Source organism: Macrobrachium nipponense, chromosome 28 (genome assembly GCF_015104395.2).
Source record: "Macrobrachium nipponense isolate FS-2020 chromosome 28, ASM1510439v2, whole genome shotgun sequence".
NCBI lineage: Eukaryota > Metazoa > Arthropoda > Malacostraca > Decapoda > Palaemonidae > Macrobrachium > Macrobrachium nipponense.
The window spans coordinates 8,633,160-8,646,407 of NC_087217.1; the positions used below are offsets into that span (position 1 = coordinate 8,633,160).

The 13,248-nt window shown below is 33.6% G+C and overlaps 1 protein-coding gene and 1 long non-coding RNA gene across 2 annotated transcripts; both read right to left on the reverse strand.

Moving 5' to 3' along the window:
* Nucleotides 1-1,371: 1,371 nt before the first annotated feature.
* LOC135201256 (uncharacterized) lies at nt 1,372-2,169 on the reverse strand. Its single transcript, XR_010311470.1, has 3 exons — nt 2,060-2,169; nt 1,758-1,895; nt 1,372-1,644 (listed from the first exon to the last, which is right to left on the reverse strand). It is a non-coding gene; the product is annotated as an uncharacterized LOC135201256 (long non-coding RNA).
* Nucleotides 2,170-5,345: 3,176 nt separating this feature from the next.
* Nucleotides 5,346-6,059, reverse strand: LOC135201258 (pro-resilin-like). The gene is made up of 3 exons (XM_064230128.1): nt 5,971-6,059; nt 5,678-5,815; nt 5,346-5,552 (listed from the first exon to the last, which is right to left on the reverse strand). The coding sequence occupies exons 1-3, from the start codon at nt 6,052-6,054 to the stop codon at nt 5,427-5,429; spliced, it is 348 nt and encodes a 115-aa protein (XP_064086198.1). The 5' UTR covers nt 6,055-6,059; the 3' UTR covers nt 5,346-5,426.
* Nucleotides 6,060-13,248: the final 7,189 nt, after the last annotated feature.

The window sequence follows — 13,248 nt, forward strand, 5'->3', positions numbered from 1 at the left end:
TAATTTCTAAAAGGTCACACGTAGGCAATCAACTCCTCGACAGAGCAATGAGTGACAGATTAGCCAACTTTACTTTTCCAATGTCCATATATGAAAAGTAATTACTTGACTTCCAGTGCGTTATCTCTTGTGTTCTTGTTTGGATTTTTGTGGAGACAAATGGATCTCGAATAAGTGGTTGGTGTGTAGGGGACTTGGTCGACTCACCAGCATCTAAAAGCTTATTTTTGGTCCCTCTTCCATACCAGTGACCAGAGGAATATGAAGCACATATGCAACCATCAGTTTTGTTGATGTATACCGAAGAAGATTTTAGAAATGTTTTAGGTAATTATGTGGTGAATGCTTTTACATATTTCCAGTAAAGATTAGGATCCAAAAGTATTTACTCAAATTATTTCCAAAATTTGCGCTGATTTGCGAAGCTTTCGTGACAATTATGTAAAGTTGGGTAAGTTATATTTATTCACAGATAATTCATGGACATTCAAAAGATTTTCTTATGCTGAAATGATAATTCTGAGCGTTTGCATGGAGAAATTAAGTATTTATAAATAGATATACGTTTTTTTCGGCAGAGCCTCTCTCATCAACAAATCTAATTGAATGTTGTTGCGTGTTTGGCGTCCACGATTTGCAGACAACGCTTCAGTAATTATTTGGATTTCTTCTTATCCCCCGGGAAATTAGAGTAATGTAGTCTTTAAAGCAGTAGACGCTACATAGACGACTTCATGTCTTCATTCAGTAATAACACATACACACATATATTATATATATATATATATATATATATATATATATATGTGTGTGTGTGCTCTTGTGTGTGTGTGTGTTTTAGTTTGTTTGTGTGGTTGTGGTTTTGTGGTAGTGTGTGTTATATATACTATATATCAATATATATATATATATTTTATTTATAACGTGTTATAAATATAAATTATGATCGATATATATCAGAATATATATATACAATATACATATAGATATATATATATATATATTCTATATATATGATATTAATATATATATATAATGTATGTCTGATTAGCATGTATATGTGTGTGTGTGTGTGGTGTGTTTATGTTTGTGTGTGTGTGTGTGTGTGTTGTATACTATAATATAATATAATATATATATATATATATATATATTTAATACACGTGTATAAATTATACATGTATACGTTTTATATATATACATATAGATTACATATCATATATATAATATATTATATATATATATATATATAATAATATATATATATAAGTATGTATGTATGCATGTATGTGTGTGTGTGTTTGTACTTGGTTGCGTGGGTTCGTGGATGTTTAAAGATGTTTACTTGTTTGTGTAGAGACTTACCGATTTGGATGACAGGGAATAAGGTTATGCGTTATAAGAGAAATAGAGAAATGAAATGAGGAAATTTGGACGTAACTGTTTTATTCGATAAGATTATAATCGAAAATGTTCGAGTCGAGGTAAATACGATTCTGAAAAAAGCAATTCCAGACTTCAATGGTATCCATGTCCTTTATGATCGAAAACGACGGCAGGTCCGTAATAGGATGGATGTTGAGCCTTCCCTTTGTAGCTGACGTGGGCGACGAAGCCTTTGTAGTGGTCGGCCGAGTACTGCACCTGAGGATCAAGTGAAAATGAAATGGTTATTAAATGGTTTGCCATTATGTCATTTTAGGTCAGACCAAGTAACGCAGAGGGTATTATCTTATCAGAGGTGAAAAGCTAATTACGTGTTGTTTGCGTCCGTCGGGGAGAGCGACGGTGTAGGATCCGTAAACAGCCTTTCCGTCAGACTTCTCGTCGTGGTGGAAGTGGGGTCCCTTGTAGTCACCGCTCACGTGGTATCCGTAGTAGTATGGCAGAGGTTCCTGGAAATAATGTATGTATGTATGTATGTATATATATATATATATATATATATATATATATATATATATATATAAACATATGCATATACATATACACATTTTTTGGATTCCCTTTGTTATGTTCAACGCTGGTTTTAGGAATAGATAAACCCTCTTTGACCTACTCCGTAGCCATGTTTTCCTCCGCCATGGCCGTAGCCTCCGCCTGCTTCAGGTTCAGGGTTGGACAGAGCGATGCCTGCGAGTGTTAGAACCACTATCACCTAGAAATTAGTTTTTACTATAATTTTTTTCTGTATACATAACGCAAATCCGATCTTACATATGAGATATTATTTAAATAATCATGAAATTTCATAGGAATCAGAATATATCGCAATAATTTTTGATTTGTGTGTGTGAGAAAAAGAAATAGATACTAACGGAAGAGAACATTATTAGTTCACACAGTGAAGATCCTTTTGGAAGCAAGGTCTGGAATTGAACTGCATGTTGCCCAAGCCGGACGGCATTATATATCGTAGACCGTGACCTCAATATTTTCTTATTTCGAGAATGAATCCCTTCCAACACTCCGCAGATTCACAATTGTGAAAGTTCCTCAGTTCGTATCGATTTGCTCTCTCTCTCTCTCTCTCTCTCTCTCTCTCTCTCTCTCTCTCTCTCTCTCTCTCTCTCTCTCATTTGGTTCTAGTTCGTGCAGATAAATTTAAACACGTCCTTAAGAACATTGCGATGAAGGTTGGTCATTTCTCAAAAGTTACTGTTAACGTGAGATTGATAAGTCTCGCATGCAGTTTGGGAAACAGCTTATAAAGATATACACCTTTAATGACTGAGTGAAATTCCAGCTTTTAACTCCTGGTTACAAATGTTTTTTTTTTTTTTTTTTTTTTTCTTAATCATCCTACTTAGATCGTCTTCTCACAGACTCATGTTTTCATTTCAACCTGATTATCGGAGAAAATATCAATTGCCATTGATGTTATATCAATTTGTTCTATATATCATATATATATATATATATATATATATATATATATATATATATATATATATATATTCTATGCACTTCTGTAGGTCTGTTAACTTCTTGCGAGATAACAGTTTTATATATATAATATATATATATATATACATATATATATATATATATATATATATATATATATATATATATATATATTTTTATATATAAATAATTTTCGCCAATTATTGGCGTACCTTGAAAAGAAGATCGTGCTTCAATGATTTTGTTTTTCCATTAGGCTAGTTTACTCTTTGTAATTCCCAGAAGTTTTGTCAAGTCCAGCAAGATGCATTGGGTTCAACAAAGCGATTTACTTTGTAACGTCCTTCACACACAACATGTAGCATAAGTGACTTATGCATTTATGATACGATTTTTTTAGATTTACCCACCTTATATTTTTCAAAGGAGCATATCCTTCAGTTACAAAAGAAAGAATTAAATGTAGTTTGTAATATTCCCATCTGTAATGAAATAAGAGATGAATATTACGTGTGTGTGTGTGTATGTCGCTGTGTATAGTGTGCATGTATTATATATATATATATATATATATATATATATATATATATATATATATATATATATGTATATATATATATATATATATATATATATATATATATATATATATATATAAAGGCAAATTTTTTTAAAGTGGTGGTTCGGCGCATGCACCCAGTTTTACGGAAATGTAAACTGAAAGAGCATAGAAAAATGAAATTGGTAATTATTTGGCAAAAGGGAAATAATTCCAGCATGGAATATTTTCATTTTAATTGGAGCAGAATTGCCGGCGCGCTAAACCGAGTTTAAAAAGACCGTTGATCACATGACCGGAAACCCGTCACTGACGGACCCTTTTTATGAATCACGTTATATTATGTTTATGGAAATTGTTCATTCCTGTGATTCCTGCAGTGAATAAGATTGTATACGTAATGAACCAAACAAAAACTTCTTTCAGTTTTCTTCTCTGAAAGCTTGAAAAAGAAACCCACAAAATCAGTGTATAACGTGTTTACTTACAAGTAATTTTCTTGATTTTATAAGTAAACACGTTATACACAGTGATTTTGTGGGTTTCTTTTTCAGTTGTATACATAGATCTAAGACTATTGCTTAATATCAATGCTGGTGTGTATACATATATATATATATATATATATATATATATATATATATATATATATATATATATATATATATATGTGTGTGTGTGTGTGTGTGTGTGTGTGTGTGTAAAGAAGAATTGTAATAAATATAACTGATACATCAAAAGTCCAATCAAGACATCCTTCGCTAAATGAAAACCTTTGTTTTGATGACTCTTCTGTATTGCTCTCTTGCCTTTGAGGACAGGATTAGTGCACCATAAAAGCAAGTTTGTGCGTGTGTGTGTTTTTCCCCGTCAAGAACTTGAGGCTATATTCCATTCCACTGTCACATCCTCTTAGGATTTTCGACTGATTCCTGACTTGAGATGAAATACTGGACATTTCAAGATTGAGTGCAAACTCAGTGTATTAGTTTGTTTGCAAACCACGGAAAGGGAAACGTTAGTTACATCATATGTCCTAGTAGAGTACGCGAACTTCTAACTATATGTAGAACAGAAGTAGAGATAAACTCAGAACGAGAGACGAAAAATCAGAACACGAACTTCGTTATTAAGGTCACATGCATTTCACCGTATTTAAAACAATTTTTGGATTTCCATTCTGTCTTAATTGTTAGGACAGTGTTTTGTTTGGGTGTCCGCACTGCATTAAAATATGTCATAAACATACATTGGCAACTTATCGCATATATATCACTAACAGGTTTCAGACACATCAGCGATATGAATGTAGTTTTGACCATTGCTTCATGCGATTATCCAATAGAGCCCAAGATTCGTTCTTGACTTACGGTCGTTGACTCGTTTTCAACCTGCTTGGGACATGTATGGGATAAATTGTCGACATGTGTTTCCTCTAGAGTGGACGCACCTTAGAAATACCAACAGTTTAATAGCCTGGATGACCAAATGGAAACCATACTATACAGTTCTCTTTATGTGTAACTAATCAGGGATGGTTTGGTTACCTCTTGGTGTCAGGTGCCTTTCATGCATACCCGAAATATCGCTTGAATTTTTCATATATTAAATTAATGTATTTTAGATTTTTTATTTTTCCAATGCTTACGCAGGCTCCTCTCTACGACTGGCATGTTTATTTTTACACATTTTGATATTTTGTTGAATCTTCCTAAATCCTTACATGATATATCATCTTCAGAGGAATTTTTGAAATAAGTGGAAGCTGCCGCAAATCACCGTTGTTTTTTCTTTAATTGTAGTTATCAGATCGTTTGTTGAGCTTCTTTAAGAGGTTAATCTAGTTTTCATAATGGTAGGAGTACATAATAAGGGCAGATTTCTTTACTTAACTTTATTCGAAACATCCATTCGCTTAATATAGCGCTTTGTTTTTTGCTTCTTCGTGATTTGAAATTTTTCAGTGGTATCCATGTCCTTTGTGGTCGAAAACGACGGCAGGTCCGTAGTAGGATGGGTGTTGAGCCTTCCCTTTGTAGCTGACGTGGGCGACGAAGCCTTTGTAGTGGTCGGCTGTATATTTCACCTGTTGGTGGGAGGAAACTTTTGTCTCAAAAATACTGGCGAAGTGCATTTCGATATTTGCAATGCAAAATTAAATGGTCATAAAAAAAATTGTTTTATTTTTTCATTTATTTTTTTCCAACTTACGTGTTGTTTTCGTCCGTCGGGGAGAGCGACAGTGTAGGATCCGTAAACAGCCTTTCCGTCAGACTTCTCATCATGATGGAAGTGGGGGCCCTTGTAGTCACCGCTGACATGGTACCCGTAGTAGTATGGCAGAGGTTCCTGAAGCGGAATGTAATTTTATTTCGTTTTCTTGAAGGCAAATGTAACTTAACAGACTGCTGTACTGCTGTATGAATACATGTTTCGACGTACTTTTACATTTATTCATGCTGCTGATAAACGTTGGCGAGCGCTATTTTGAAGTATATACTCACTCCGTATCCATGCTTTCCTCCGCCGTGCCCTCCTTGACCATAGCCACCAGCATGGGAAGAAACGATGGTTGCCATCACTAGCATAACTGCGAACTGGAATTAAAGAAAAAGTACCAATTAATTATTGTACGCAAACACACACCCATATATATATATATATATATATATATATATATATATATATATATATATACATATGTTTGTGTGTGTGTGTATAGATAATATATTTATGTACATATATATATATAGATATATATATATATAGATATATATAAAATATATATATATATATATGTATATATAGTATATATATAATATATATATATATATATATATATACATTGTTTTGTGTGTGTGTGTGTGTATAGATAATATATTTATGTACATATAATATATATATATATATATATATATATATATATATATATATATATATAGTGTTATATATATATGTATATATATATATATATATATATATTATAGATAATATCTTTATATATAGATAAGTCTTTGTTAGGCGACCCGTTTACGTTGAAGTAATGAAACCCCTTAAACATATGCAAGCTTGATGATAACCGAAAGGATCGTAATACAAAAGTTCTTCAAAATGTTTGCGACTTAACCAAAAAACTTGCGATGTCTTTGTTTCTGTGGCATTAAGTTTAGGCTTTAAGTGTATTTGCACCTGCACTTAAATTATGCAGTTTCTGTATTTGTTTAATTAATGTTCGTGTTACCGTCAGTGACAGACACATATGAACGGCCAGACGATGATGGGGTCCCTAAGTGTATGTAACATGTATGTTGTGTATATGCGATTACATAAATATATATGTTTGTAAGAGAAAAAGAAATTCTCCTGCATAAAAAATAAAGATCTACATTTATTGTTATGAGAATGACAACTGTAAACCCATAAGGTGTCTTATTTCACCCACAGAGAAAATCATTTTGGACAGAGATCGTTTCGGTTGCAGGAATCAGAAGCGAACTGCTTATCTCAAACATCCCGGAGACTATTTTATATTATCCAAAAACCGTGACCTCAATATCCCGATCTCACCAAAGCTTTATTCCTTTCCCTCACTCCTCCTACCACACGCCAATGAAAGTTATCGACGGCTTTTTTTTTTTTTTTTTTTTTTTTTGCACCCGTTGACCTGAATATCTTCCGGTATGAATTTATTCTCATGATAATTTCGGTGCCATTAAAACTTTTCTATAAAGATATATCATGCCGTATTAGTTTTATTTATTTATTTTTTTTATTATTTGTTGGGAAGGTTTTACATGACAGAGCCCTTGATATCAATGCCATTATTTTATTTCATGACTTCTGTAGTTTATATTAATGTCAACTATGTGATTTTATGCTACATATGATGGTGACGTGTGACACTTCGTATTATTTGTTGAACAAAAGGAAATGATAGAGGCAGTATAGTCGTGATGCGCTTAACGCTTCGGAAATGTCCTCTTAATGGATATTGGAATATTTTCTTAGTCTTTAATGATATGCTAATTAAGGTAGGCAGAATTGTATTGTAATTTACTCTTATCTTAAAGTGTTAAGTTCATTAGGATAATGAACACGACGAATTCGAACCATAAAAGATATTTTCGTGGACGTCTCCCGGTTTCTTATTTGTCTTCCATTTCCTATTATTCCTGCGTCGTCGGGGAACGAGCTTCATTGTTTTGTGTGATCCCTTGTGTATCATTAAATTGAGTTAGAGGAATTTGATTTTTTTACTTTGAATTTTATTTTTATTTTATTTATTTATTTCATTTTTTTTTTTTTTTTTTTTTTTTTTGCATTTTCGTATTTTGTAGTTGTTAGTGTTCTGTAAAAGAAAACCATTGAGATGGGTTTGTCTGTCTATCCGGCCTCAGATCTTAAAAACTACTGAGGCTAGAGGGCTGCAAATTTGTGTGTTAATCATCCTCCCTCCAATCATCAAACGTACCAATTATAGCAGCCCTCTAGCCTCAATAGATTTTTTAAAAGTTAAAGATAGTCATGATCGTGCGCCTTGCACCACTATAGGTATCAACAACACAGGCCACCACCGAGCTGTGGCTGAGAGTTAATTGGTGTCCTGGTCTTCCCAATGTTAAAAATTAGTATTCAAAATGTTCTTGAAAATGGTAAACATTGAGCTTCGCCTGAATATTACGAGTTTACCAAGATCGGCAGAAAGGTACTGCTAGTTATTCAAAGAAATGATGAAAATGTGCAAGAATGAATTTTTTTATAAGCACGTAAACTAGATATGATTCTCTCTCTCTCTCTCTCTCTCTCTCTCTCTCTCTCTCTCTCTCTCTCTCTCTCTCTCTCTCTCTCTCTCAGTAAGTTATGTGCATTAAGTTCTTAAGTCGATAAAAACTTAGTAAGCTGTATCACGAAATTGTTTATTATTATTATTATTATTATTATTATTATTATTATTATTATTATTATTATTATTATTATTATTATGTAGAACAATCCCGCAGGGGCCATTGACTTGAAATTCAAGCTTCTAGAGAACATGGTGTTCATCAGGAAGAAATAAAAAGAGGTAAAGTGAAATACTCTAAGAAGAGATCCCACTTATCAAAAAAAAAAGAAACGAAAAATAAGTTAATGAACATGTAAATTGATAAAAGTATTAAAATGCAAGATGAATAGTATTAGGATAGTAATGCATTGCATTGCATTTTCGCTTGAATGGATGAAATGGAAAGGTATTACAAGAAATTTCGAAGTAATTGAAAGAACTCCGTGTTTGTGTCCTCTCTTTCTTACAAAACGTATTAAATAAAAGATGGTGGTATTTATATTAAACTGTACCTTATTGTAATTTATACCTGAAAACAAGAGCAGGAATTTTCTCTATTAATAATGATATAACGGACACCTTAATGTTTTAATATTTTTTTCAACTTAGCCACAACATAACCACACATAGAAGGAAGAAGAAGAAGAAAAAAAGGTCTTTACATAGAAGAAATCAGTTGTCCGCCGCTTGAAAGTGGGAAAATTATATGCGATATGGTATACTTAGGCAGGGAGATGATTTGAAAGCTTGACTGCATATCAAAAAAGGAAAAAAAAGGTTCACTGAACGGAACGATTCAGAGAATGGTGACAATATGCATATTGCGAGCAATCGTGATAGATAGCTCATTAGATTGGAATTCTGACTCACTGGCAAGTTATTAGACATATTCGTAGCTCAGTATGTGGCAAATTAGTTTCTGTCGTTCACCAGACTACAACTAATTAGGTTCGTCGGCATTTTAGTTTATGACAAATTAAATGCCGTTCCAGCAGAATGTTTGACTAAAGTCATATTCTTTGAGTTGAGTGTTTACCGGATATTAATGAGTTTTAATCCTTTTTATAATAAATCAGTCTAAAAGAAAAGAAAACAGTCTGCTCATATACGGGAAAGATTTCATAGCCAGTAAATTGTCAGTCACACATTTTCAAATGTTAAGCTATAAAAGTTCCTTGATGGTTTGCCAAGATTTGTTTTCTAATGTGACTGTAATTATTATAGAAAAATGACGAATAACTGTTAGGTACATAATGCCACTCACATCATTTTAAATGTTAAGCTATAAAAGTACTTTGATGGTTTGCCAAGATTTTTTTCCTTCTATTTTTTTCATGTGACTGTAATTATTATAGAAATATAAAATATTAGTCGGGTACGTAATGGCCTAATCGATGTTTAGAGTTTAGTTTTCACGATGCGTTATGAGTGCATATTGTACTGTTGTGTATAGTATATGTTTATCTATATTTGGATATGTGTTCGTGAGAAATTTAGTTTCTTTATATCACTCTTCAATCTGTTAGGAAATAGTACGTATAGCGTTACGAGGAAAACTTGTTACTTTAATGGCTCGTCGAAATTGTACCTGACGCGGTTGGCTTACTCTTTGGAGTTTAACAACTCGATAGGCTTTGGGATTATTGAGAATATACGAGAGGCTGTAGATTGTAAGGATTTGGTGCTTTATTGTCAGAGAATGAAGAATACTTAAATGTCTACGTGTTAGTAAATTTATTGTGAACGGTTACATTTCTTTGTTAAGTACATGTGTTAATGATGTCAGCGGTGTGCATGCCCTAAGGATAAAAAAAAACAACTGGGGATTTGTTGCGTTCATCTTGAACAAAAAAAATGTCTTTTTGTTGTGTTTACTCCCATAAGGAAGAGCTGCGGCGCAGAATGCATAAACAGTCTCTCCGTCAGATTTTTTATCGTTAAGGGAATATTCCTGGGAATCTCCACTTCCCTTCGGTATCAGCAGCTGTAAGGGAGAAATCCCCTCAGGCGGAAATCACATTTCATTGTTATGTGATCACGGTCCGATATGATATTAGAATTTATTAGTTTTTGATAAAAAAATTTAAGTAGAATTTTGTTTTAACAAATTTAAATATAATTCATTATTTTTTTTTTAACAAATTTAAATAAGATTACTTCGCTAGAATTCTTCATATAAATTGTCCTTGCAATTTTCAAAATAACATTTAGAAATGCGTTAACCCCGTATCCACGCTCTAGTCCCCCTTGTCCTCCATGGCCATAAACGTCAGAGTTGGACAAAACTATAAGCTAGCCGCTGCCAGAACTGTCACAACCTGGAAATCTATATTAAAACATATGCCTATTGGTTTCAGGTTGATTTGCTTTATCATGCATCGGAAATTTCAGTTTTAATTTCTCTTTATATGGAAATGAACGCGGATTTTGTTATACTGTGCGTTCAAGTGAGGTGCGTTCTATCGATTTTCATGAACATGTGAAGAGATTTCCAACGCTGTGGAACATTTTCAGTCTTTTATGATCCCGTCAACTGAGTTCCAGTGTCATAAGCTGACTGACGACTGTTCGCCACTCCTCATATTTTATATATATATGCCCCTCGAGATGTGACGTGGCTTGACTTGCGATTGAAATGTAATCCTTTTCCTTCTCTCTCTCTCTCTCTCTCTCTCTCTCTCTCTCTCTCTCTCTCTCTCTCTCTCTCTCTCTCTCTCTCTCTCTCTCTCTCATGGGAATGCTTTTGTTATTGAGAAAAAATAATACGTAAATTGCATCATTATCAATTATGGAGTCCATTTTCATGTGCCTTTGTTGTATTTTCTAAGAGATTCTATTTCACTTATTGAATATTCATGTAATTCTGCTCTTCATTGACGTGTATGCTGGTATTATACTACTTAATAGGTTTTGTTATTGTGAATTTTTCACAGAAATTTTATGTTTATGAACTGAATCTCAATCTCAGTTACTGAGAAGACCGAAATTAGAAATGAAGTAGGAATTTTTTTTAGTATAAAATCCTGTCTGACTGAAGAGATAACAAAGGGAGAGCATTTTCAGTAGAACCATTGAATCGACCTTTTTAGTGTTATTGTAATCAGACAAGTTCCTTTTCGTGTTTTGCTTTCCTTCAGTACAGCTTCTCCCTTTTCCCCACCATTTCATTTCCGGAACACTACTCTTGCCCTCTTTAGTTTCTAACAGTTTTTTTTTTTTAGCTTTTTCAGCTACCGTCGAAATTCCAGTTTCTCATTTTTTCCCCATTCCTTAATTTCTGACAGTTTTCCTCTATTTTTTTTTCTTTTTTCTTTTCTTCAGCTCCCGAACATTTCCGTCGAAATTCCTCTCTTGCCACCTCAGCTTCTGGCTATGTCCCAGCCGGTTTTTCCATATCACTCCGATATATGACCGTCACTCGACAATTTTTCATCCTTTCTCCTTGTTTATACTTACTCGTTTTTCAGCGCCACCTTTTTCTATTATTTTCTGTATAATTCGGAGTCCATAAAATTTTGAGCTGGTTTGAATCAGTGAAGTCATTTGAGTTTATTATCAGTATTATGTTACGTGTGCTATATTACTCGTTGCATCGTAAGTGATTTTGTTTTTTCAGTCCCTCTGATCGAGTAGTAACAGGTAGTGTGGATCTTGCTTCATCTAAGGAGCGGATACAAGTGACCGTCCCAAGCTATCGCTGTCGTTAATGAAGCTCTCAAATAATAACATCAATTTCCGTTTCATTTTATATAAACCTAATTAGTTGTGTCTGTCGCCCTTGGTATGGTATGTCTCGTTTTCTTATGTTGCGTTTTTGTCATCTTTTGTTCCGTGTAACTCACGTTCATGTGTGAATGTGTATTGAAAGCTAGTCATAGGTAACGTAGTTATTATTTTTTATAGCGATCGCATATTATCCAAGTTCTTGCATTTAACTACATCGTCGACGCGAGCCTCCTTGTTTTTACCTAGGTAGTTGTTTCGTCAATCCAAATGGTTGTATTGCTGCGTAAAACCAATTGTTTCCCTGACTCAAATGCTGGTTTTGCGTAACCGCTTCGAGCGTTCCTATTATTGCTTCATTATTTCATATCGTTAAGTCGTTTTCTCCGATAACAGAAATTGATTGCACAGTTCGTTGTAGATTCAGCTCGCGTAAACAAGTTTGCATTGTTTGCCGATGTATCAATCACTGGCTCTGTTGGTTCTCTGCACTTAATGGATTTGCTTCACTGTAAACATCAACAAATACTTACATTTGCAAACCCAAGTGCAAAGGGAATATGATGAGCATTTTGCGGGAAAATTTTCCTTTATTAGTTCTTGTTGAGAATGGTGTTGCAACTGATTGATATAATCAGTCATTAGTAATGCGAACAGTTCTTGCTTTGATGTCGAATTACCAATGTAATTAATGGCATAAGCTAACCGCTTGTGATAAATACATCGAATTCATGCCTGCTGCTCAGGCAAGAGTTTTGTATGTTATTTTGTCGATAATTTCTTTTTTTCTATTATCATATAAAATCCCTGTTTTTGACTTGACGCAAGTGCACTCATGTTTGCTTGAATTGTACAATTGCCTTTCCATTTAAAGTTCATACTTTTTTCTTTGTAAATTGATAAACTATTTTATTTACCGGTTCCTCACTCACGATATTTGACTTTGTAGTTTCCATTTTCATGATAACATTCCTTACCAGCCCTGATTTTTATAAATCTGTTTTGTTTTAATGAATATTTTTCGAACCAACGGCAGATTCACGCGCTCTTACCCCTGGGAGGCTTTGATATTCTGGCATTTTATATTCTCAGTGCGCATGGTGTATATATAGTATTTGTAGACCTGACAATGTTATTACGTATGTGCGTGTTCGATTAGCATCATTCTTTCATGTTTATATCAAAAATATTCTAAATGTATTTACATTCCTGTAGCAGAAGGCTCGTGGACATA

Excerpts from the sequence above, each read along its gene's own strand:
- LOC135201258 (XM_064230128.1), bottom strand. The coding sequence starts at position 6,054 with ATGCTAGTGATGGCAACCATCGTTTCTTCCCATGCTGGTGGCTATGGT. Across the intron at positions 5,816-5,970 it reads GAGGAAAGCATGGATACGGA|GAACCTCTGCCATACTACTA; the intron begins GTGAGTATATAC and ends ATTCCGCTTCAG. Across the intron at positions 5,553-5,677 it reads CCGACGGACGAAAACAACAC|GTGAAATATACAGCCGACCA; the intron begins GTAAGTTGGAAA and ends TCCCACCAACAG.